The 27,013-nt window shown below is 43.0% G+C and overlaps 2 protein-coding genes across 2 annotated transcripts in view; one reads left to right on the top strand and one right to left on the bottom strand.

Annotated features, from left to right (window-relative positions):
• The window catches only part of LOC119916019 (Snf2-related CREBBP activator protein), a gene marked incomplete at its 5' end in the record, with an annotated part of 38,954 nt that extends 17,752 nt beyond the window's left edge, over positions 1-21,202 (top strand). Inside the window, 21 exon segments of the mRNA XM_038735855.1 lie at positions 62-239; positions 761-897; positions 1,084-1,253; positions 4,415-4,744; positions 4,887-5,073; positions 5,217-5,386; positions 5,741-5,892; positions 6,035-6,250; positions 7,256-7,420; positions 7,619-7,771; positions 8,112-8,435; positions 10,029-10,204; positions 10,401-10,714; positions 10,828-11,030; positions 11,398-11,567; positions 11,786-11,982; positions 12,583-12,697; positions 13,245-13,370; positions 13,623-13,799; positions 14,063-14,146; positions 14,746-21,202. Of these exon segments, the coding sequence (XP_038591783.1) occupies positions 62-239; positions 761-897; positions 1,084-1,253; positions 4,415-4,744; positions 4,887-5,073; positions 5,217-5,386; positions 5,741-5,892; positions 6,035-6,250; positions 7,256-7,420; positions 7,619-7,771; positions 8,112-8,435; positions 10,029-10,204; positions 10,401-10,714; positions 10,828-11,030; positions 11,398-11,567; positions 11,786-11,982; positions 12,583-12,697; positions 13,245-13,370; positions 13,623-13,799; positions 14,063-14,146; positions 14,746-19,683 (8,682 nt within the window). The 3' untranslated portion in view covers positions 19,684-21,202.
• Positions 21,203-21,390: 188 nt separating this feature from the next.
• stx4 (syntaxin 4) lies at positions 21,391-26,227 on the bottom strand (the record flags this gene model as incomplete). Its single annotated transcript, XM_038735857.1, is given in 5 exon segments — positions 21,391-22,906; positions 23,190-23,300; positions 23,383-23,520; positions 24,471-24,544; positions 26,119-26,227. Coding segments are annotated over 5 exon segments (513 nt in total), but the record flags the coding sequence as incomplete, so codon positions are not given.
• Between the last annotated feature and the right edge of the window lie 786 nt (positions 26,228-27,013).

The following is a 27,013-nucleotide window of genomic DNA, read 5'->3' as shown; positions in this document are numbered from 1 at the left end:
TTTTGTCTGTTACAGCTAAAATCTAATCCTTAGCGTTCTCATCTTTTCTTTTCAATAAAAGGTCAAGACCCCCATCCCCTTCCTGCTTCATGGCACGCTACGGGAATACCAGCACATTGGACTCGACTGGTTGGTCACCATGTACGAGAAAAAGCTCAATGGCATTCTAGCTGATGAGATGGGTCTGGGTAAGACCATCCAGACCATCGCTCTGCTAGCTCACCTTGCCTGTGAAAAAGGTAACAAACCTGGTTGTGATACTTTTAGTACTTATTAGATTAAACTTTAGCCGCGTTTCCACCAAAAGTAGCCGAGGCTTTGAGTCCCAGGATCTACTTATTAAGGAACTAAAAGGTTCCTTCAGCCCATTGTTGTGTGTGTGTTTCCACTGCGGTCTGAAGACCTGCGAAGACTATGCAAATTAACCAGCTGACTTATACGCCAAAATGTAGATGTGAACATCAGATTTAATAATAAATAATCTTTATTTATAGAGCACCTTTCAAAAACCAGTTACAAAGCGTTTTCACAAGTGTAAAAACAATAAAACACATAAAAACAATTACATGCTAAAAACAAGAAAACACTAGAATACACATTTAAACTAAATATGAAATGTATAAAAAATAAATAATTCTGTTGGTTTTGGAGAAGCGGAGACCGACTTCGGCTCTGTGTAGAAACCTCCTGACTGATGAAACCGAACATGTTCTTTCATGTTCAACTGCTGATATTTTGTAATTTGACCTGTTGTGTTCAGGAAACTGGGGGCCTCACCTTATCATCGTCCCCACCAGTGTGATGTTGAACTGGGAGATGGAGCTAAAACGCTGGTGTCCCGGGTTTAAAATCCTCACCTACTTTGGCAGCCAAAAGGAGAGAAAGCTAAAGAGACAGGTAATGCGTTAATTGGTTTGTAATGCAGTGTTTCCTACAGCTGAGTAATTGTGATTTTCCTACTTTATGTTCCCTAAGTACCCAATGATGACCCTGATGCAACCTTTTCTTTCTACTACGGATGTGGGAACACTTGGTTTTCTTCAACTAATCTGAACCATATCGATTATCTGTTCTTTTTCTCAGGGCTGGACGAAGCCTAATGCTTTCCATGTGTGCATCACTTCGTACAAGTTGGTGCTTCAGGATCACCAGGCGTTCCGGCGAAAGTCTTGGCGGTACCTGATCCTAGACGAGGCACAAAACATCAAGAACTTCAAGTCCCAGCGCTGGCAGAGCCTGCTGAACTTCAACAGGTCAGTAGAGCTGGGTGTTTTGTATTCTCAGGTAGACCTGTACAAACTGTCGGGCTCAGAGTGAGTAATGTGGTATCGCTACCACTTCAAACCTTAGTTAGCACTATTATTACCGCTGTTGTTAACAGAAACGTCTGTGGATCTACAAACTTGGACATTTCATTAATGATGTAAAATAGTTTCATCGGGTTTTTGAACATTGTGCATACACACCCATGATCAGTCTGTGTTGCGTCCAAAGCTTGTTGCTTAAGGCTCGAACAAGCGTCAGCACATGCACCCTTGCCTCTGCAGACACGATGCACGAGCTGTCCAAAACCAGTGTAGCATACTTAGTCCCTGCGGCTTAAACAGGATAATTACACTCTGACAGAAATGCTGACATGCTGGTATTCTATTTTGTGAATTTTTGTTCCCAGACACAAGTAAACATGAGGATCTTAAAATCCAAACAGTCTCTTCTAATAAATAGCTTGTAGAAGATACTGTCACTCGTGGATTAAAATATGGAGTCCCTTTTAATGCTGAGGCACATCGTGATTTGTTTTAGAAAGAGGCTGAAAGAGATCAGTAGCCTGTACAACGAAGTGAGTTCAAACCACTCAGAATTAACTCGGGGTTATTAAGCAAACAGGGTTGACAAACTCTGACCGCCTACACTGGTCTTAAACGTTCCTACAACGGTGAATAAGATTTTGGTAAGTTGAGTTCTAGGATTTTTTTAAATTTATAATCATTTTATTGTCCAGACCTAAGTTTAGGTGGTAGTGCAAGTTGGCTAGTAATCTTCTGGTTGGTGGTTTGATCCCCGGGAACTCAAGTCTGATTGCAGAGGAGTTTTTGAGCAACACACAGAACCCCAAGAGAAATTGTAAGACTTTGGGTAAAAACATCTGCCAGATCAATGTGATGTAAAGTCCAAAGGTCATTCTATGAATACCAAAATAAACTTCAAACATTTCCAGCGCTACTCTCTGGTGGTGTAGCTTTAACGGAGTACTGTGTATCACACAGAAAGGGATCTTGTGCAGGTGTTAGTAATGGATGCAGCGTGGAAGCAGCATGAATTTTGTTTTCGAACAAAACATTGAACAGAAAGCTTTGATGCAAAGCTTCAAGTAATTTCCAGATCAGTTGCTTTCATTTATTTTTATTTTTTTTTAGTCTGGTAAATATCTATCAATTCTTATTTAAAGAACTGTGCTGATATTATGTATTGCTCACTGTGTGACAAAAAACCCCAGCAGACTGAGGAGATGATGATGTCTTTTAAGAAACCAGGCGTGTAGGCGGAAAATCTCAATAGGTGTCATAAGCAAAGCATTATGTACCAAGTAGTTTTGTACAAACCAATAATGCTCTTGGAAGGGAAAAGAAAATTGCCTATAATGTTTCCAAGCATATTCAAGGATGCCTCTCTGCCTCATCTGTAAGCAGTTGCATGTCACAAGCAGTCAGTGTGCATTCAGCTGTGGAAGACATGCCGTCATTCAGTATTGGCCACCCAAAATACACCAGAGCACGTAATTGTTTATCCACAGGCCACAGTGGTGTGTGGATGTGAGGATTTAACCAGCTAATCTTACAATTTGAAATGTTTTTTTCTTATCAAAGTGGCTGTAATTAGACTAACTTGCTGTCATTTGGCTGGTGGCCTTTTCCGGCTGGCGGTAGTTTCTCACTGTTAACACAGAGCTTCAGAGAGGAGCTTCTGCACATGAGGAGGTGCACACACACTGCTTTATTACATACTAGTTTTTAGTCATGGATCTTCTTCAAGCATACTGGGTATATGGAGAATAAGACGGCGCTTAAGTGTATCTATACATGGGCATTTTGTGATGAGCTCAAAACATCTGTGTATCACTAATACAAAACTGTCCATTCAAGGGTATTGTCGACTAATGTGATGCATGAAGGCTAAGGGGTGAGAACCAGGAAACACTTTTTGTAAATGACAAACAATTGAAATACCTGAACCAACAGGTGATTATCACCAGGCTCTGCAGTTTCCCTCAGCTCTACAGAGTTTTTAAGCTCACCGTTTTGGTTTTCCAACACATTGACTGAACGTTTTTTTGGATCAGTCCCACAGCTTTCAGTAGTTCTGTTTTCTAGGGCTGCTAAACTATGGCTAGATTATATAATAAATGATGATAATTTTATCCATATTGAGATTACGATAATTTAAGATGATGACTTTGGAAATATTATGCTTACTTAAAGAAAACCTTGTCTTTATAACTGTATAAAGACTGAGTACTTGAACTTTAAAGATAATTCAACTGATTGGTAGATCATTTTAATCCGTTTGTTGCAACTAAATCACAGCAAAATGTTTACTTTGGGTTCATACAGCTGCAGTAATCGCAGGTTGTGTTTATTCCTATTATTACGTTGTGTTTGTAAACACTTGGCAGACGTCCAGTGATAAAACCCCTGCAAGGAAAGTGACACGAGGATTAAATTCACATTTGGTCTGAATGCACAGGAACAAATCTTGCTCTGTGTTTTTTGTTGTTCCTCCCCAGCCTCCTTGAAACCAAAGTGTTTCCAAACAGCTGAATTGGTTTTCCCCTTTTCTTGTTGACCAAAGGCGCTCTTTCTGTCATCTTGGCTCAAGCTTACCTAAACTTGCCACAGCCTGGCTGAGAGTGAGTTTGGCCTTTTAGGGAGGGGCAGGATGCACTGGATTTATAACACAAGACAAAAAGAGAGCATTAGTGCACAATAAAATGTGGCACAATAATGATTTTAGCTCTACGTCTTGTCTTCATAATCGTTGGAAGCAAAATCATTGAAAGCCCTACTGAGATAAAACTCAGCTGTCATCTTCTTTACCTGCCGAGCACCAAACAGCAGGCAGACAGTTTGCAACCAGCTGGTGTCATATGGAGCATTTAGTAGCTAAAGAGACAGATATATCCCTCAGGAGTTGGAGAACAAAACTAGTAGAGTGAATACTGGCATTTGATTAATCAGGTGGACACAGACACAAAATTTATAAATACAAGTTTACATTTCTTCTCCTTTTGTCATCTATAATTCTAATAATATAAACCTTGACACAATTACGTAAACCCTTTATGCTGACCTTTCCCTGCTTGTGTACGCCAGCATCTCTACATATCTACAGATATATTTCACACTCCCAATTACAGCCACCGGCGCCTGCTGCTGACAGGAACTCCTCTGCAGAACAGCCTGATGGAGCTGTGGTCTCTGATGCACTTCCTCATGCCCCACGTCTTCCAGTCCCACCGCGAGTTCAAAGAATGGTTCTCTAACCCGCTGACGGGAATGATCGAGGGCAGTCAGGAGTACAACGAAGGCCTGGTCAAGAGGCTCCACAAGGTGCTGAGACCATTCCTGCTCAGGAGGATCAAGATTGACGTGGAGAAGCAGATGCCCAAGAAATACGAGCATGTGGTGCGCTGTCGGCTCTCCAAGAGACAACGATTTCTCTACGATGACTTCATGGCGCAGGCCTCGTAAGTTACCACGCAGTTGTGTTCAGAATGAGAAATCAGAGATGATCCAGTGCTCAGTTAAATATTGTTGGATTGCCTCTCATATTGCTCATATTACTAGTTTGGTCTCTCCATGAATCACCTTTTTGTTTCTGATTCACAGGACCCGGGAAACGCTGGCCAGCGGTCACTTCATGTCTGTGATTAACATCCTAATGCAGCTCCGCAAAGTTTGCAACCACCCCAACCTGTTTGACCCTCGACCCATCCAGTCTCCCTTCATCACGCAGCCCATTATTTTCCATACAGCCTCCCTGGTGCAGGACGCTCTGGAGGTCTCTCCTTTGAAGGTTGGCATTAAAGAAAACAAAAGCTTTAATCTGGTCAGAAAATAAAATCTTTCATGTACTGAGCAACATTTAGGACTTAATTCTGATTGAGAGAAGTTTTTTCCGATGAGATGAAAATGAATACTGTGTTTTTGTGTCATCAGCGCTGCGACCTTTCTATGTTTGACCTTGTTGGTTTGGAGAGCCGTGTGTCCCGCTACCAGGCAGATGTCTTCCTGCCGCGTCACAAGGTCAGCCGCCAACTAATCCAGGAGATCCTTGAGTCCCCCGAACCGCCTCCGAGACCCAGACCAGTCCGCATGAAAGTCAACAGGTAAACAGTTCAAACTGTGATGTAATCGCTAGTGACGAAATCGATTTTCCTATATCTTCCCTGCTGAGTGCTTCTGCCAGCCAGTCTTTTAATCACACAACCAAGTGTCTGTGTCTGAGCAGTATATGTTCATCACTCAACACTTAAATACTCAACGAAATGAAAATTGTAAAAAAAAAACCTCCATTTCAGAAATTAAAAATGTTTTATATTTTAAGTAGGACGCAGAATTGGACATCGATGCATAGTCAGGGGATAATTAAATCATATTCTTTAGAAGTGTAAAATATGTATTAAGAAACAAATTTATGACTGCAATGTTTGGTCTTTTGTTTTGGTCTGTCTCCGTTTTAGGATGTTCCAGCCGCCTCCGAAAGGTGATAATCGACCTGTCCTACTGATGAACAAACCTACCTGCTCCGTGCCCCCAGCAGCACAAACCCCCAAAACTCCTCCAGTCACTGAAGTTACCTCAACTCCTGCACCTGCTCCTGTAGTTCAACAAGGCAAGTGAAGGGGTGGGGAGGGTACCTGTAAACAAAAAACTTGAACATGATTTGAGAAAGCAGAATTTATCCTATAAAATAATCTCGTAATTGCTGATATTAAATCTTTTGCTTGTTTCTCCGAATGCCTTTTCCTTTTCAGTGGTGTGTTCAGTTACAACCGCACCCCCGCCTCGTACGTCCATGCATCTTACTGCTCAAACAGCAGTGAGATCCAGCGCCCCAAAGCCCGTGCTAACCGTACGGCCTCCCACTGCTTCCTGCACAGCGAGCGTCCCAACTCATCCGAGTTCACCCGCCGGCAGCGTCATGCCCCAGAGGGTCCTGCTCAGTCCAGATATGCAGGCTAGGCTGCCTTGTAAGTTTGCATATGTCATTTTCAATAGTTAGTTTCTCAGAACAGATAACTTATTAATGTATAATCTCTTTTAAACACCAACCTGAATATCTGCCAGTTTGATTCAGTATTTTATGAGTACTAGCTTTTTTTTTTAAAGAGGTGGTATTATGCTTTTTGGCTTTTTCCCTCTTGTTTATTGAGTTATTTATCTTTTTTGTGCATGTAATAGGTTTGCAAAGTGAAAAAGCCCAAAGGGAGTTCCCATCTCCCACAGAAAACTCTGCTCTGAACTGCCTGAAAACAGCTCGTTTGCAGTCCAGCCGCTTCCCTTTCATCCCTGTGACGTCACAGCTAAATGCGCCTCACATAACGCTCGCCAAGCGGCTACTCTGACACGCCCTCAAAAACAGCGGTGGAATAACAGTGAGCTGCAGCTCACAGCTCTCCTCGCCCTTCCAAACACTAGCTACCCTCCAGGCAGTCAGTGGACATAAAGTTGTTGCTGTGATGTAGAGACAGAGCTCAGTTAAAACTTTATGGATGAAAGATACTTTTGTTACAGATTAATAACTCACCACTCTGAAACTCTCGCTCCAGCCCATGTTGCCAAGCTGGTCGGCAACATATACAGCTGAACCGAAGCCGTGTTTACCGGCTTCTCACTGACCCGCCCTTCTCTGCTTCTGATTGGCTAGTAGTCCTTAACTAGGAACTGTGCATGTGCAACTCCCAACAAAGATCTTGTAGAGGTAAGATGTATCACTCCGTAGCTAAAACGAAGAGGAGCTGCAGCAATGTGCAGTAAGACAAAAAAAAGAAGGTGTTTTTTTTGAAAATGAAACCATGTAAATCTGTTCTGGTACAACCTCTAAATAAGATTTTGAACCTGAAAATGAGCATAATACCACCTCTTTAAACCAACATCATACACACAGGTCCTTGTTTGTAACCGTCTACACTGTCATGTAGTCACCTGAATGTAATATTGTTTCTGATGCATGTTTTCCTGTTTTCCTTCCTAAGCTGGTGAGGTAGTGAGCATTGCCCAGCTTGCCTCCTTGGCAGGGCGACCTATGTCGTCATGTCAAGGCAGTAAACCCGTCACCTTCCAGCTTCAGGGCAACAAACTCACTCTGTCTGGTGCCCAGATTCACCAAGTCCCAGCAGCTCCTGCACGCCCAGTGCAAGGTTAGTGTTTGACTGTCTTGTACTTGGTGTACAATTCCAAAAAGGTTGCAGTGTCGTCTATCAGGTGCATGCATGATGAACCACACAAAAACGCCAAATTAAAATGTAGATGTAGGTGGTTTTTCCAGTGACTGTGTGCAGATGTCACTGTAAAACATGAATCCCTGTTTACCTGTCTGATTCACTCTCGCCCTGCAGGTAATGTGATGCATCTGGTGTCCAGTGGGGTGCAGCACCACCTCATCAGCCAGCCTGCCCAGGTGGCTGTCCAGACCACAGCAAACACGCATCCTGCCAGCACCTCTACTGCCATCCCTGCAAATCGGCTGCCTCATAATGTCTCCCCTCAAGGTTTTTAACCCTCTTTCTTTCTCTACTCTTTCTTGTTCTGCCTATTAACAGACAAAGACCGTTATCAAAGTTATTTATCTTAAAGGGCAAAGTCTTTAATTCGATTATATATGTTCATTAAGCTTAAAAATCAAAGTATTGACTGTTGAAGTAATGTTAAAGAAAAAGTAATTTTGCCTGAAGACCAAGAATAATTTTCTGTGTTTTTCTTATCCCTCTTTTGAAATTAACCTATGACACTGTCAGGAAATGAATTTAAATCCTGTCTTTTACAGTTGTCAGTATTGTATCTGTTCATAGCCATTGTTTCTCACAGCTGTTATGTTTTATGTGTCCTTAGTGACCCCCTCCATGGTGAGCAGCCCCGGTGTTGTGAAGATCGTTGTGCGTCAGACAACAGGCAAGGAGGGCGGACCTGTGCCCACATTGGCAGTGGCCCCTTCCCCTCGTGTTGCTCCTCAGGCATCCCCTTCCCCACACGCCAACCCAACCCCCCTCAGAAACACTGCTCCACTGCAAATTGTCCAGCGCACCCCTGGTCCTGCTACTGCCCACTACACCATAGCTCCTCCTGGAAATCCTAGCTCAACCCCGAACCAGCCCCACCCCCCTCGTCCAGTCCTCAAAGTAGTGCAGCCTCCTCCATCGAGCACAGAGCAGCCAGGTGAGAGAACGAGCTTGAGCTGCTTAGAGTACCAGATATGTGCAGTATGTCATGTAGGAAGAGGAAGGGAAGTTTAGCCAGTCGCTGGAAGCCAGTTAAGTATATTTACAGATCCACTCCAGACATGTTTTCAGATAAAATAATTATCTGCTTTCAATAATAATTTGTGTCTAATATGGTTTTTACATAAAGAAAAGTCAAATTACTAGTTAAAAATGTTGCAATCACATAAACTCTTTCTTTTTCATTAAAAAATCTAGAATCTATCAGTACGTTTACATGCACTGGGTTACAATTGGCTTCCTCCAGTAAGCTAATTTCTTAAATGTCGTGTAAATGAGATGCTAAGTTTCTATTATTGGGGGTAGGCATTAGAGAAATCTGATTTCCCCAAGTAGATTTCTCTTGCCATGCCCTTTATTTTTATTTTTTCTGCCATGTATGCAAGCACTTACAAGCATGAGAAAAAAACTGCACAGGAAAAGTAACAGCGGGGAGGCTGAATGGAAGGCAAGATAATTACACGCAATGTTGCCTCCTCAAATTTACAATAACCGATCAAAAATCTTACTGTAACTAACAAAATTAAATGTTCTGCAGTGAATCCTGACTTAGTAAGACTTCTGGAGCTCCTTTTTGCCTTCCTGTCTTCACTGCACCGCGGCAATACAGCAAAAAAATAAACACTCTGGACCAACATAGCATCTTTTACCACAAAATCAATTCAAATAAGTGAGCCATTGTTCCAAAATGAGGTAGGGGATTGGAGGAGAAATGTAATTACTGTCCTGCTGCATGAGACTTAACCCCTAGTTGCTCCAGAGGCGTGCGACCTCTGACACATATAGCATTTGTAAGTCTTTTTGGATCAAAGCGTCAGCTAAATGAATAAATGTAATTTACAGTAACCAGGTTACAGTGGATGATTACCCACGTAACCTTGTTTCTCTTAGTAACCTGATAAAATACATGTAAACACACTGTGTGAAAATGAAAATGTTAATTTTAAGTTTTAACTACTGGACACAAGATGTCTCCTACCTCACCTCCTTTCTGTGTTTGTGCACTGGAGACTCTGAAGTTTCCACATTACACTTGTGTAAGTTGCATATTGGACCATGATTGGCTTCCCAAGTAGTTGAGAATCAAAACCTTCCAGTGTCAAACTCGGTGCAGAATGATGTGTTAATTGAAGCAACAACATTCAGAAAAAGTCCAATTTGACTGGAGGTGGGCTTAAATACTTTCTGTGGTCAACAATCAGACACTATCTGAATCATGCTGATGGCTATATATCTAATACTTTAAAGAAAAAAAAAATTATAATCAATCCTATGCCTGAATCAAGTTACAAGCCAAGAATAGGTTTTGTAAACAAAACTGCAGTTGATTCATTATAAATTCAATCCAAAATCTGCAAGTCATCTGCCTCAATAACTGTAATGACTTAAAAATATCTGTGACTGTCAAGAGTCTTATCTTTTCTCTTTATTGTTGAAATGAATTTGACTCATGGTGATTTGTACTGCAGGACTTTAGTTATTTACAGGCATGTTTGCCTCGCTCTGCTTTCCTCCTCTATCCTCCCCTCAGCTCCAGTTCAGGTGACGACCTCGTGCTCTGCGTCCAAGTCTTCAGCAGCCCCACGGGACAATAACAGCAGCGGTCAAACACCTGTTACCACAAAATCAAGGCTCAGTACAGGGGCAAAAGCTTACCCTCCACCCAGGAGAGTGCCTCGTCCGCCTCCCCGCTCTCCTTTCTACATGGTAAGCAAGTTGAACTCTTGATACTGATATCACCATCAAGAGACGTCGAGTGGTTTTGACTGCAACAGAATAAGTATTAAGACACGCACAGCGATCTACTTACCACTTAAGAACTATTTAGAACACGGTCAACGCTGTTTTAGCATCTTATGTTCCAGCTCCTTGCCTTGCTAATATTTACCCTCTTACTCTACAGTCATGGCTGGCAGATAAGCATAAACAGCAGCGCGACAGCCAACTGGACTTCATCATTCGAGTCAACGAGCACCGGTGTGCTGCAAAGCCCATGTATGGCCGAGAGGTTTTGGACTTCCTGACTTTTCTCCCTGGTCCCCGTCCCTCGCCAGCTGCCCCGAGTCCTCAGGGGGAGTGGGGCCGCTCGGGCCAAAGCAGCTTACTGTACGCACAGTGGCAAAACAAATACGACCACTGGTTTCAGAGTCGCGCTGTGAGAGAGGCCGTCAGTAGCATTGAGGAGAGGCTGGAGCTGCTCAGTGACATTGTAGACAGGTAGATGACTGGATCAGTTGATTGGTTTCCTTGCATGATGCTTTTCTGGGGAATACAGGAGTTTTAGGAGGGAAGATTTGTGACCTAACTGTGATTCACTGTGCCCATTTTAGATTTACATTTGCGATTCCTCCAGTGGAGGCTCCTCCAATCTCCATGCACTGCTGCCACCCTCCTCCCTCTCTGAGCCACAAGCAGGCAGTCTTCTCCTCCATGCTAGCAACTCAAGTCGCTCCACTTACTCGCAGTCTCCATCGTATCCAATGTAACATGAGGACCCAGTTCCCGGACCTGAGGCTCATACAGTATGATTGTGGTAAGGTGTAAGTTTGATACCAAGAGCAGAAAGATATTCTGCATTTGGTCTTAATGTGAAAGCAGACAATTGTCTACTTATTATTTATCTACAAAGTAATAAAACTGCCTCCTTGTTCCAGCTCTTAAGCTGTGGTCACCCCTGACTGATGCTTCAGGCAGCCAAATTGAAGTGATTTGGGAAAGCCTGCTGTCACTTAAAAAATCAAAACGCAGCACCTCTGTCAGAAAATGACCGTTCTCTATAACTGCACCGTACTTGTCTGTTTTTGTATTATATGTTTTGGCAGTTTATTATACTCTACTATTGTGGTGACTGTTTGTTTTCCTAAATAATTGGTATTCCTCCTTGTGCCCCCTGCACACAGGTAAGCTGCAGACGCTCCACACGTTGCTGCGAAAGCTGAAGACAGGAGGCCACAGAGTGCTGATCTTCACTCAGATGACGCGGATGTTAGATGTGCTGGAGCAGTTCCTTAACTACCACGGACACATCTACCTCCGTCTGGATGGCAGCACCCGCGTGGAGCAGAGACAAGTTAGTAGTGACAGAACTGCCAAATAACCATATATGAAAATAGAATTAGATTTCTAACTATGCAGTTTCCTGATATCCCCAAAATTACTGCACAATATTCAAGTGTTTTCTTATCCTGCACATAATAAAAAGAATGGAAACGTATGTAACAATATTTAAGTAATCGGTCCGCTGTGTCTAATGCTTATTCTCTTTGCATCTTCTTGCTTCATCCTCAGGCTCTCATGGAGCGTTTCAATGCAGATCGCCGTATTTTCTGCTTCATATTGTCAACTCGCAGCGGAGGTGTAGGGGTCAACCTGACGGGGGCCGACACAGTCGTATTCTACGACAGCGACTGGAATCCCACCATGGATGCCCAGGCACAGGACCGTTGCCACCGAATCGGCCAGACCAGAGACGTCCACATCTACAGGTACATAAGCAATACACGGACAAATTGACTGAGTTTACGTATACATGTGTAATTGCTTTGTACTGTTAAACAGGAAAGAGTAGGAAAAGGCATTTCTCTTTTTAAATTCTTGTCATAATTATATAGTGCGTTTTGGTCCACAGTTGCACTTTCATTTTGAACTTTAACACATGATTAAAACAGGAAGTATAAAGTAATCTTAACCACACAGGAAAGTGGTTAGATTTTGTGGTGCACATGTGATTTAGAGGGTAATGGAGGGTAGTGGCGCCAGGATGCCACAAATTTACTCCTGAGCCTTCAGGGGATGTTGTGATTTACCATTTAATCGTGGACATTTTGATGCCAATTCAGTAAAAAAAAGTACGTACATATTTTTTGTAAAGTCAAGCATATTTCCTTACCAACGGCAGATGTGGAAACAATGAGACTATAGATGGAAGGTGTATGGAGCAAGAGAAGGAGGAAAAGACATTTGATAAATTTGTCATTCGGTACTCGTGTTGTTTTAAGGCCGTGGTATTTTCCTCATACTTCTGAACAAGTACAATAACCCAAAATGAAGAAATGTGATTTCAACACATTAGTGTTCCTCTTCAGGCTGATCAGCGAGCGTACAGTGGAGGAGAACATTTTAAAGAAAGCCAATCAGAAGAGGATGCTGGGAGATATGGCCATTGAAGGAGGAAACTTCACCACTGCCTTCTTCAAACAGGTAGGAATTTACATTTGGTGTACTATGCACAAATTGATTATTTATTTTACAAACAGCAGGGTGAACCACCCTTTTATTATTATTATTTTTTATTTTTTTAACCCTAATACTCCATCTCACTATTTCTACTACCAGCTACACCGATTTCATTTAACAGTGCAGAGAATAAACTTAAATTCAGTCAAGCCTTCTCACTTCTTTCTAATCGCCTGTTTTTTATGGCCGCTGCCTCACATAAGCGGCTCTTAATCATGTGATGATCAATCATTGGTTCAATCAAACACAAACATGCAGGTGTGTGCTTGATGACTGAGATGTTTTTTCATCACAGAAACATAGGCTATGCCCTCTTATTTGTTCAGATCTAACCTGTGCTATTTGAAGTATGCCGATGTTGTAACATTTTATAATTAATGCATTGAATAAATGACTCCATTAGCATAACTGCTCTTTTTGAGTGATCAACCGCCTCTTATTTTAGTTTTAGTCAAGTACAGAGAGCCATTTTCCTGCGTTGAACGTGTCTCATTTTCACTTTGTTCGTCAGCAAACCATCCGAGAGCTGTTTGATATGAATGACGGGGAGAAGAGAGAGGCGGCAGTGGAGCTGTCAGTGCCCCAGGCTGAGGAGGAGGAAACTGTCAACAAACAGAGCACCATCATACTGGAGCAGGTTAGATGCATCACATGGGCTGTTTACTTGCATAGATTTTGTATGTAGCACCTAGCATTTGGTAATTATCAACACAGCACGCAGTTGAAGAAAGTAGCAATAAAAAAAAATTGTATTCGACTGCTGTATTATTTTGGATGTTGAACTTCCAAACATATTAACTGTATTAATAAACATATCAAACAACCAAAGCTTTGCTAATCAGTATGGTGACAAACATATAACCTAATCATCTTGGATTGATCCTTGCAGGCCCTGTGTCGAGCCGAGGATGAGGAGGACATAGTGGCAGCCTCTCAGGCCAAAGCAGAGCAGGTGGCTGAACTTGCAGAGTTCAACGAGAACATACCTTTGGACGATGGAGGGGAACAAGAGGAAGTGGAGGAGCTCTCCAAGGCCGAGCAGGAAATTGCTGCGCTGGTGGAGCAGGTGAATAATCAGGCAGTTGTGTAACTGGATTATTAACAAAATAGTGAATAAAACATTGGTTTGCGCTCTTGAACACCTGGATTATACATCTATAATGTAAAAAATAAATATAATACATTTTCTATCCGTAGCCGAAATGGTAACATCTGTTTTACTGCCAGGTGTCAGTGAAGTTGGGGGTATTTACGCACAAACTGAAACATTTGGTATCTTGTTCTGCTGTATATCTGCATTAACTTACCATATTCTCTGCCTATCCCTAGCTCACTCCGATTGAACGCTACGCCATGAACTTCCTGGAAGCCTCGTTAGAAGATGTATGCAAAGAAGAGTTGAAGCAGGCTGAGGTAACGGCACATCTTCATCATTGAAATCTGCGTCTCAACAGCTCAGCTTTCAAAAAAGTTTGAGTTAATAAATTCAACTTTTACTTCAGGCTCATCTTAATTACCATCCTCAAAACAAAGGTACGGGGCTGTACAAATAAACAAACACACTTATAATACAGTTTTCCTTGAGTGAATGGCGATTTAAAGGATAGAAAAGGTGATTTTTTTCAAATCTGCTTCATATTGTCCGTCCAAAACCGAAGACATTTAATTTACAATGATATAAAACAGAGCAGTCCTTTTTGCTTATGAATTGACCTAAATTCAGGGATCAATATTGTCTGTCAATCAACTAATTCATTAATTGACTCATTTAATCGTTTCAGCACTACTAAATACCTATCTGGTGAACTCATCATAGTGGTTTTGACTGAGGTATTTATTCAACAATGATTTAAAGTATTAAAGGGTCATTTCCTTAACACTACTTTGTGTTACATTGCAAGATGTTTAAGTACTTTGTCCAACCCTGTAGTCCTACACAACCAGAACATGAAATTTTAACAGTTTTGTAAAAGCAAACCTTCTACATATCTGTTCTGCCTGTGTCTGTTTAGGAGCAAGTGGAGGCTGCCAGGAAGGGCCTGGACCAGGCCAAGGAGGAGGGCCTAAAGCTCCACGCTTCATCTGATGACGACGACGATGACTTTTTGTCACCACCAGCTTCTGTGGAGCCTGCTCAGCCAGCCACAGCCCGCCGTGGCCGTAAACCCAAGGACAAGGACAAGATTGTCACCTCTACAAGGACTAGTGGTCGGCTGCGTGGGGCCTCGCCCGAAACTGAGCCTGAGCCAACGACCCCTAAAGAAGTGCCTGAAAGACCCCGCTGTGGTCTGAGAGGACGAGCTGCCAAAGACACTGATACGGTGTCTACCACCCCGTCCCACACAGACTATCACAAAACCTCCTCATCAACCAGCTCTCAAGATTCCTCCAAATCTTCAAAAGCCTCGTCTCCTGCCAGAGATCACCAGACCATCAAAACCAGGACTCTGCCAAACCGCTCCCATCCCAGTCCAGTGCCTTCCTCTCCTACAACCTCCCCCCCTGGAGGGAAACAACCATGTGTTGGGGAGACTGACAGCAGAAACTCCAAAGCAGGCAGAGAGGAGAAAGACGGGGAGAATGAGAGAAGGGTTTCTGAGTCATCGCTAGAATCCAGCTGCCCAGTGGACCATCAGGCAAAAGATGATGACAGCAAAGACCACAGCGCCATGTCTCTCCCCTCCACCAGCTCCCGGTCGCCTCGCAAGCGTCAGTCAGCAGATGGTGAAGTCCTGCGGGGCCTGGTTGAAGACTCCCCGTCAGCTAAAGTCCTGCGGAAGCTTCCAGGGAGGCTGGTCACGGTGGTGGAGGAGAAGGAGCCAAGAAGGAGGCGGCGGCGAGGAAGCGGCACTGGAGGTGGAGGTTCCTCAGAGGAGGCAACTGTGGAGGATACCACTGCTGTATTTGTCGACGAACCAAACAAAGACAATACATCACCGGGCCCTGACGGCATAACTAAAGGATCTGTTACCAAATCTCCTCAGGACCAAGACTCTACTCCTAGTCCATCTGTGCCCCCACAGCCTGTCAGAAGTTATCCTCCATATTCCCCACCCCATCTTTCTCCTGACATGCCTGTGCTGAGAAATCTGCCTGTACGACGCAGGTTGGAAACTGAATCTCGCATGGCTGCTCAGCTGGTGGAGCAACAGCAGCAGCTGTTGGGCAAAGGAAGGGGAGGGAACCAGTCAAGAAAAACTGACATACCACCAGGCAAGGACGCCACTTCAACCCCTATAGAGTCCAGTGTGAATTCTCTTGTGACACCTTTGAAAAGAAAGAGGGGCCGGCCCCCTAAGACTCCCAGTAGGTTACCTGAGCTTGACAACACCGTGACCACTTCCCCACAGCCCACGCCGCCAAGTGAGGAAGGGAATCCCCCTGTCTCCCCAAAACGTAAGAGGGGTCGTCCTCGCAAAGACTCCACAAACATGCCAGAAACTGTTAGTGAAGGACAGAACTCCAAAAATGAGATCACCACTACTGGTGTATCTGGCACATCAAAAACTGATGCTAGCACAGAGCCAACAGTCCCATCTCCCCTGAAGTCAGAGACCCATATAGCTGCTGCGGTCCCTACATGTTCGGCCTCTCAGTCTACCAAAGCTGAGGAAACCGACACTAAGGCTGAGGTACTACCCCCAGTTTCCGCCCCTGCTCCAAATCCACCTCAAGCCTCAACAACAACAGATCAAACATCTGGACCAATCTCCGCTTCAGCCCAAGCACCCACGGCACCTGCGCCCCAGGTGACCACACCCCTCCCCGTGGCCTCCTCCACATCAGACACAGAACAAGTAGTTAGTTCAGCCCCTGCTACTGTTCCAAGGCCAGACAAAGCATCAACCCAGGTTTCCTCTGCATCTTCTGTCACACTTTCCACGTCAGCCACTGTACCAGTCAGTGCTACCCACACTACCACATCTCAATTGCCACCCGTTGTCACTGTCACATCAACTCTTCCAGGTGTAAAACCAACACTTGTGGTTTCCACAGCTTCTAAAGCTCCTGTAGAGCCAAAGCCTTTAGTTTCTACAACTGTGAAAACAACAGGACCAGACTCTGCCAAAACCACCACAGCTGCTACACTAGCTGCTACCACTCCATCCTGTGTGTCTGCCGTGGCAGTCAAAGCTGTTCCAACATCAGTCCCTGCCACAACAGCTATTAACTTAATATCAGAAACAGTCAGCGGTACACCAACAGTCACCACTACAGTTAAATCAGTCACAGCTAAAACTACAGCTGTGACGCAAGCCTCTGATTTGTCATCTACAACATCAACTCAAGCTACTGTAACCTCCGCTCCAGCTGCCACCCAAAAGGTTTCAGCTACAGCTACTAGCCCAGCTACAGCTTCACCAGCCTCAACGTCTTCCCCCGCTGCAGCAGCAACTATGACAACTACAGTAAAAACCGTCCAAGCTAGTTCATTAAACTCAACTGGTCAGGGCACAGTTCACACTGCAAGTTCAACCGTGTCTGATAATGCTACTACGACACCACCACTAGTAGCAACAGCCTCATCACCTGCTGTAAATACAGTTGCATCTTCTCCAGCCCAAGCAAGGAATAATGTGATGACTTCCAAACCAGTCTCAACCTCACCAAAAACAACAACAATTCAAGTGGCTGCACAGGCACAAGTAACAACTGTACCAGTAGCTGGCACGTCCTCAGAAAAACCTCCTGCTGCACCTTCCCTGACCTGCACTCCGCCCCCATCTATAACAACTGTCAGTGTAACTACCACAGCCAAGGCAGAGACGGTTACAGTAACCACATCACCCTCGACAGAAGGAGTCCAGGTAACAACCGCTGTAGCAGCAGCCCCTTCCAAAGATCACACAACTTCAGCTCCCCCTGCCACAACTGCAGAAAAGATCCCACCTACAGTAACAATTTCTACAGGTGCTACATCAGCTCCATTACCAACAGCCACAACTACATCTTCCCCAGGAATGTCTGTCACAGTTTCTACCACAAATGTTGTCACAACTCCCCAAGTAAACACTACCACAGCCACTCCTGTGTTAGTAACGGAAGCAGCCGCAGCTGTCACAGCGAAAACGGTTCCTCCTGTGTCCACCACAAAAACTTCTGCAGTCGTTTCGCAAAGCTCTGCGTCCACAGATGTTTCCCCAGAGCTGTCGGCAGAGGGCCCGGCAGAGGGCCCGGCAGAGGGCCCGGCAGAGGGCCCGGCAGAGGGCCCGGCAGAGGGCCCGGCAGAGGGCCCGGCAGAGGGCCCGGCATCTGCTCCTTCTAGTGTTTCAACTGAGAATCAATCTTTAGAGCAAACGCAGGAAGTGTCTGCATCAAAAAGAGAGCTGGATAAGGTGACAGAAATGGAAGTCGATGCTGTGGAGGCTGAAGCTAGGACTAGCGAGGAGGAGGAGGAGGAGGAGGACGACGACGACATCTGTAAGTCTCAGCCTAAAAGGAGAAAGGTGGAAAGTTCCTCTGAGACCAAAGACGTTGAGTCAGGAAGGGAGGAAGCCGGTGGAGAAGCACAGTCCACAACTACGCCTCAAAAAGAAGAACCTGAGCAACAGGCAGTGGAGCAAACTACTCAAGATCAGAAAAGGCCTCTTAGTCGCCAGAGTAGCCAGGAGTCCACTCGCTCCTCCTCGCCATCATCTGGGTGCTCTACAACTACTCTCACTCGCCATGCTCACCACAAGAGGACTTACGAGAATAGACATCCTGCCAAGAAGAGGCGAATGGATGTCACCTCAGAAGAAGGGAGGGAGGAGAAAAAAGAAGAGGGTGGGGAGAAGAAAGAGGAAGGCGGCGAGAAGGATCTCACAGACGCTACCTCTCGGAGAAGGCGTTCCAGGGCTTCCTCTTCCTCCTCGGACTCGGACAACGGCGAGAGCAGGAAGGAGCAACGGTTGACTCGCTCAGCCAAGCACAGGGGACAAGAGCCGGAGAGGGAAAAGGGCAACAACCGGCAAGGAAAGAAACCTGCACACAGCTCTGATAGAAATGCATCAAACAATGCCAACATATCCACGGGTGGAGAGTCTGGCAGTGATACTTCTTCTGTTAGGATCACCAGGAAGTCTGCAGGATCTCAGCCTTCACAAGACTGTAAAGCTCAGACAAACAGCGCTCCCTCCTTAGCTCCTGAGCCTGAAGTTCTGGGAAAGAGGTGCTCGGCACTCAATGCAGCAGCCAAGCTCCTAGCAATGAAAGGCAGGGTGGATACACCTGGCCACACCACTCGGAAAGACTCGGGGACTAAGGCTGCTGGGACCTCTCCTGCCTCCTCTTCTGATAAGAACCAAAAGCCTAAAAGCAAAAGTGTACCAGCCTCTCCTCAGAGTAACTCTGTAACTCTTTCTAATAATAAAAGCAGTGGCAGCAAGCCCTCAACACCCAATCAGACAAGTCGCTCTGGTTCCCGCTCCACCAGACAATGCCCCGGTTCTCTGGTTCCACCCCTGGAAATGGAGTACAAGAGGCCCAAACCAGAGGAAAAGGAGCGGGGGAGTAGGAAGTCGTCAGGGGGAAAAGAAGGCGAGGTAGAGGCGCAGTCGTCGTCCCGGGGCCACAGCGCCTGCAGCAGCATGAGCAGTGATGGCGAGGGCGACGGTGGTGGACGCAGCAGCCGAAGCCGCAGCAGCAGCAACAGCAGCCAGCGTACCCACAGCATCAGCTCTCAAAACACGGAACACAGAGAGTCCCGTGCCGCTTCCTCCGGCAGCGAGCGCAGCTCAGAGCGGGCAAAGAGCAGACACACAAAAGAGAAGCGGGGACAGCAAAGGGAGAGCCGGCAGGACAGCAGGAGGTCTCAAAAGCTCTCGCAGGAGGTGACCAGCAGTTCGGGAACAGAGGGGACGCCGGACAGGGTGCTGCGTAGTGTCGCAGCACTGGCGGCGGCGCAGGCCCGGTCACCGGCCGCAAACACCCGCTCCTCTTCTGGTCAACATCGTCACAACAAAACATGATCAGAGTGCCAAAGAGAAAAACTAAAAGTGAGAGTGTTGTTGCGGAGCACGATAAGGGAGCGTGTCACAAGCTCCAAGGTTGCTGCTTTGTCTGCACTCTAATGAATGCAAGGGAACTGTGTGCTGCACAAGCCAGGGACCTCCCCTGCCTCTTGGGCCCTCTCCCTTTCCAATTAGAGCTGGTCCCCTCACCAGCTCAGCCATTGTCAGCTGGGGGAAGGTTCAGGGATGCCGGACTGAGAGTTAAAAAAATGTGGCGCCGTCGTTGTGCGTCCGTAAACAGACGGAGCCCAGTACAGTGGATAGATTCACCACTGGGACTTGAGTGGGATAAAGGTGCAACAGGTAATAAAGGAAGGTTGTTAGTTCACATTATGTACTGTAATCATTAAAGACTGGAAAACTCAGATCTTATGTGTTAAGATGGGATTATACAGCACCCTCTTATTAGGGTTATAAATGAAAAGTCATTTGTGTGACATAAAAAACTTTTGAGTGACCAGTTGTATTGTAAGTTGGAGGTTTTAGAAAGTTTGGTTTTGAAAATTTCGTCAGCTGTCCCTGACTATTGTTTCTTTGTAGTCAGTTGATAAGTTATGCATATTTTATTATTTCTTCCAGGGTATTAGGAAGAGAACTGATCTGTCAATGTGATCTTTGCTGCACTATGCTGGAGCTTGTCTTTGCTTGGGCCCCTTTTTTCATGTCAGTTTCTGTTCATTGGATTCATTTTTAAATCCAGCCTTGCATTTCTCATTTGCACATCTGATAATGTGGCCCTCGGCTTTTGAGTACATTGTGGTGTAGTAATACATTTTTACATCAACTTCAGTCAATTAATTGGTTCCTGGTACCTTTTATGATGTATCTCTACAGCTCGAAAAATGTATTAATTTAAGTTTGCTCCCCACCACAGACCCGGAGCAGGAAAAATCCAATTAGCTTTTTCCTAATCTTCCCAAAGGCAGTTATTGTTACGGCCCACTTTGTCTTGTATTTAGATAGAAAAGGCAAAGTTATTGAAATTTAAGAGTGCCTATTTGGCCAAATGGGTTTAAACCTCAGATTGCCTTGTGAAGCACCTGAAGCAGGGGTGTCGAGCTTCTCTCGTTGTTTAAAAAAGCCAAACAAAACACACACACAAAAAAAGATCCTCCCCAGAAAACAAGGAAAGCACCATGTGCGTCAGTGCTACCAAATTGTTTTATTTTTCACCTGAATTTTTGTCACCATCACTTCATTGCTCTTCGTTCATGTAAAAATACTTGGACAAAATATGTGAATAAAATTACTGGTACAGTTCCAGATGACTGTAAATTGTCGATTTACTTTTGGACTTGTCTAAGCTACTTTGAGCAAATGTGGGTTGGGGTGGGGGGTTGGGTTGGATGGGTAGTTTATGGTGATGGTCTTATGATTTCTCTCTTCATTTGTTGCATTCCTTTGATCCCTTGTAATTCCACATTGTTTTACTTGAAAAATTAAGACAATTACAGTTGAATAAAAAGACCAAAAATTAGTTGCCATTTTTCTTGTGTTGAAAATGTGTTTAATTGTGGGTGAAATACTGGTTTGTTTCAGACATTATTATTATTATTATTAGGTACTTGCTTTAAAGAAAGGCTTCGATGGGGGGAAAATTACTTTTCAGTCTGTGTAACAACGAACCAACAAGGTCTTACAATTAATGATACAAGACAAACAGAATAATAGACGATGGCAGTACTTTATTTTAAAAACAAATCTATATTAAAATAAATGTGATGCAAAATTCAACAGCCATAATATTACACAGTAGCAAAGTCATTCTTTTTCTGCTCGTAACTGTGCAGACAGGCAGCTTTTGTTTCCAAAGGAGACTTGAATGAGTACTGGACAACAATAAAACGGGTTTGGTTTACTTTTCGTTACACATTTGTCATGTTGTAGTGGACAGCAGGTACCGTTTGTCTCCATAAATTGGTTTCTGGGTTCACTTCTTTCCAATTTTTCCCCACAGAATTGAATTTAAGTCGCAAAACTAGCAGGACAAATGGAGACTTTGCACAATGTGACAAACAAGTGAAGGAAAAATAAAGTCTAAAGAGTATACGTGTCAGGCTAAGATGCAAGAACTCCCAGCTGAAAGACTGCAGTTTGAATACAAACAAATATAAACAATAAAAAAAAAAAAACTCACTCCATCTTTTACAATGTTAGTGCTCAACATCACAAACTCAACTTGAGCTGTTGACGTGTACATAAAGAAGAAGGCACCGTTTTGAAAAGGCTTCATTATGTGTTGTTGCAGAATTATCTCGTAGCAGCTTACACAACATTGTTCAAATCATAAATACAGACTGGTAGGACAAATAAAAGTGGGCCGTAGGCCTTTTTATTGCAGTGCAGACACACGTAAGATTAAGATAAAGGGAGGGGATGGTGGGAGGGAGGGGAAGGGGGGGGGGCTGTTTCACAAAAAAAAGATCTGTATTTACACTTGTTACATGTAGGCAGTAACGAAACAACTTTCAAGTTTAAAAAAAAGTCATCTGCATAAAGAATGTCATAATCACCAGCATTATAGGTTATGTACATTTATATTAGTCTATTTACTATATTCCTATAAAAGAAAGCCCTAATCTATTACAATTGTTATTTACGTCTCCAATTGATCCAGAAACAACAAGGTAACAAGAACGCACAGTTTCCTGAGTACAGTATGAACAGCGCAATGTTGGATTTCAATACTGTATTGTGCCTTTCTCAAGGCCACTTATTTCCTCTTTTTTCTATTTAGGAGGGGAAGAGGGGCTGACGTAACAGTTCATACATTGTCCTGGTCTTTGTGTTGCAGACCAGAATCTGACCGGGGGACTCCATAAACCAGCAGCGCTACCTCTTGAGTGGAAGTTGAAATGTAGGCAAGATTGTAGTCATTTGAAAGTTAAAACAACAGAAAGCACATCTCTTTAAAAAAACAAAAGTCCTATTAGGAGGATTAGAGGAATATAAAATGTGAAAATAACAAATGCAGAGGGATGATAACACATAATATGCTCTCTTAATTCACCCGTACATGCTAAATTATGAATATTTTTTACATGAAACCCAGAATGTGCTTCTGCCACACAGGTCTACAGCCAACTCTCACTGCCTGGAGTTAGGAGCCGAAGGTGGAGACCAATGAGATGACTAGGATGAGGATGAGGATGGCCAAACAGATCGCGATCCAAATCTTTTTCTACATTGAAGGAGACACAAATAGATCAGTTAATACACAAGCAAAATGAATCAGGTGCAACATTAAGATAAGATAAATGAAATGGCCAATTTATTCCTGTTGGGACGGGACAGTGTCCAGAGAGTAAACCAGTGGAAAATCAGTTTAAGGAGAGAAAGACTATTTGTTTTGATACGGACTGGTAGAAGTCAGAACTGTACCTTTGCCCACTAAAATGTTTTCCAGTAAGTTAAAGTGTCCATTTCATGGTATCTTAAACATTTAATGTGAAACCACGTTGTACCTTGCGTGCTTTCTGCTGATATGTTACAGCTTTCGCTGTGTTGTCCTTTGCTTTCTCCACATAGTTTGAAGACTGGTTGATGTTGGTTTCAATCCGGTTGACCATCTCCCCCTGCAGGAGGCAAATGCTTCAGAATCAGATAACTCTTTGTAACCCAAACAAGCCTGAGAGACTTCATCAGCGTTTGCTTTACCTGAGCCTCCACCTCCATGGCGAGGTACTGGAACATGTCGTGCAGATCTCTGATGCTCTTCTCCAGCTTCAGGATCTCATCGTGTCGGGACTCAATTTCATTCAGAGCCTGCTTTGTAGCTTTAGCGTCAATAAGGATCTGTACAACACAGTGCAGATATTTATTAGCTGCATTATGGACAATAGAAAGATCTTCCAACAGTCACGAGGCTTCAGGGTTTCATCTATGACCAGTGGTGGAAGAAGTACTGCGATCCATAAGTAAAAGTACCAATACAGCCTTGTAAAAATACACTGTTACAAGTAAAAGCCTTCAATTCATAATCATAAAAGTACAAAAGCATCATAATCATAAATGTAGCAGCATTTTACTGTTGTAGCTGCTCAAGGTGGAGCTAGTTTTAACTACTGTATATACAGTTCGGTCCAGTGGTTCCCAACCTAGGGGTCGGGCCCCTACAAGTGGTCACAAAATTAATCTGAGGGGTTGCGAGATGATTAATGGGAGAGGAAAGAAGAAAAAACTATAGTACTATAAGTTCTGCTATAAACATTTATTTTTATGGACTACTTTTTGCAGTTTCTTTGTAAAGCTGAAAGTTTTGTACCATGTCACAAGCAAAAAAAAGGCTATGAACTGTAAACATATTGTGTGTTTGTGTAAAATTTTAATCTATAGACTAACTAGAGCTATCAGATAAATGTAGTGACATTTCAAATGAAGATAAGTACCTCAAAATAGTACAGTACTTAGTTACTTTCCACCACTGTCTCTAACAGACATCAAAAGCTAGCCGGGCCCTTCACACTAGGAGCTACCGAAACACTAAAGGCATCAAATTCTTATTCTTTTGAATGCTTACCAAATGTGTTGTCCAGTTTGAGCAACTAGTGAAGCTACAACAGAGCAAATCTGTCATCATTTCAAACACTTAAAGTCACTACTACGTCACTACTACTACTACTACTACTACTACTACCAGATGGTGGTTGATGGAAAACACCAGCAAACTGTAAATGTGTTCTGCTACAGCAGGTGCTGTTGTGTTGTGGTTTCCAACATCAGCCTTTCATCTCGCGTGCACTCACATTTTGTGTGAAAACATCCGTCTGCCCACTCTCGAGCATAGTATCCAGCTCCTCGTCTGTCACGTTGGTTCCGGCTGAAAGTGAGAAGCACGTTAGATCAGTGTTTGTGGGTACAGGATGTTCATGTTTTTGAGAAATGTTGCAGAGGAGAGACACTGAAAATGAAAATTAAAAAACAAAACAAAAGCGTTGTTCTCCTCGCGTCATTCTTCTGTGAAGCTCGTGTTTTTTTCTCTATAGTTGAACTGAATAAGATAGACCACGATATAAGGCTGCAACTAACGATTATTTTTATTTAATTCAACTTTACTGAGCATGGACTGGTGGTAATGCGTCACCCTAAAAAGATAAAAAAAGATTACGCTATAAATACACACAGACTTAGCCAAATACAATAAAAGTTGATTATACTAAAAAAACAGGAACAGTTGGTCAAGACACACACACACACACACACACACACACACACACACACACAGTATAAAAACATCAGAGGAACAATGTGATGTCATTAAAACTCTTTGTCCAACAGTTCAAACCTCAAAAATGTTAAATTTATTGTAATAACAAAAATAAAAAGGAAATTCTCACTTCTCAGAATCAGAAACTATCAAATCTTGGATATTTTTTGCTTGAAATAATGACTGAGCCAACAGAAACACTGCAGCACTGTGTTTAGAAATGGAGAAGTTATTTCTCCAGCGTGTTTCTTCACTATTTCAGGAGGTTAAAGCCCCAGTAATTTTTCTCAGATACAAAGTTAACGTGACTCACAGCTGGAGCTCTTCTACAGCTGCAGATCATCAGGAAACTCTCTCGTTTATATCATCAGTCTAAAATATTAACAACTGTGTTAGAAAATATATATATATATATTTTTTTACTAAATGTTCAGGGTACGACCCGCTACATAAATAAGCTGAGGTAGAATTTAACTCCTGACTGTTAAGGTGCATTTTAGTAAGAAACATCCAGTCACAGAGTTTAAAATTCTGTTACATGCTAAAGGCAGGATGAAAGCTAAAAAGGACGGTGTTGAGAAAGGTTCATGGGTATTGTAGTATTTTGAGCCAAAATGATTTCTCCTAAACAAAAGTTGAAACAAATAAAACTGGTGGCCAATATGATTGTTATATTATCCGGGAGAGTCCTGCGTTTCTAAGGCCGTACCTTTAGTCAGTGTATATTGGATAAAGTTAATATAATGACTAAGCTAAATCCTTTTCATCAACAGACTGTAACTAAGTGCAAATATGCTGGTGAAATTAACACTGACTGTATCTTTCCTGACACTTTACTTTAACCTCCATATTTAGCATTGATAAGCAGCATATAAACATTTATTAGATAGTTTATAAACACAGTAAAATGTAGTTGTAAGCATATATAATTGTTAATTAATGTAACGCCTCCTGTGGGCAGCCATAAGTGGAGGCTGCTGTATAAACAGCTGTAATAGGAGTTACATTACAAACTACATTAAAGTGTGTTACAAACCGTTATTAAATCATTATATGTGTGTCTGAATGCTTAATATGGTGTATTAAAAGTAAAGACTTCATGTTAGTAAGTGACAGTCAGAGAAAGGAGAAGACCACACAACTGAACACGCAGATGAAGAAATCACAGCCGTGCTTCATGTACTCACTGATTTTGAGTTGCCTCTGTATCCTCTCCACATTGCGGTCTCTGTACTGGGCCTGGATGGTGTTACAGTGACCCATCAGCTCCACAAACTCTTTGGACAAGACACCGTGCTGGAGAGACGGAAACACTTTGGTCACTATGCTGCAGTGTTACTTCATGGTTTTACTGAAGATTCAAGGCTTAAACTGAGGGGGCGACGTGAATACATTTTTATGTCTCTGTATATGTATTGTTGGATAATTGCCAGTTTATTAGCTATACCTAGCTAAAGTAAATGCAGTCTAATAAAACAGTCCGGCAATAAATCTCATGATGTTGTTGAAACTGTTTTAGAGGAGGTGAACCTTCCTTTACTCATATTAATGGGGTGGACAAAATGAGACCACACAATTGAATAAACACCTTTAAAACTGTTTCATCAAAAATTTATATATATAACCTTCATTAATAGAGGATTTATTGCAGAGCTATGGATTGCGTTAGTTGTGACTAGGTGTTCCTAATAAACTGGCAATTGAATGTATAGTAAACACATGATGCTTAACAAGGTGTTTATAGATAAAATAACAAGATGGGAACTTGGCTAGTGAAAACTTCCTCACATGAATGCAACATTCCTGTAAATGCAATATCTTCATACAATACTAGTAAACCATTAAAGTGATAAAGTTCATCAACTTTTAACTATCACACCTGTTCTGACTGTGGCAACACAAGCAATAAATCCAAATTATTCTTTCCCCAGTGTTTCCACAATGATTTAAAATAACCCAAAACATTATTTGAGTGAGCAGAGTAAGTGCAGATAATGTTTTTATTTTATATAATATACATACACATATATACATACATATATACATACATATATACATACATATATATATATACATACATAT

This window comes from Micropterus salmoides, unplaced genomic scaffold (genome assembly GCF_014851395.1).
Source record: "Micropterus salmoides isolate LMB-PRFRI ecotype aquatic unplaced genomic scaffold, ASM1485139v1 Ms_hic_scaffold_21, whole genome shotgun sequence".
NCBI lineage: Eukaryota > Metazoa > Chordata > Actinopteri > Centrarchiformes > Centrarchidae > Micropterus > Micropterus salmoides.
This window is presented reverse-complemented; position numbering and strand designations above follow the sequence as displayed.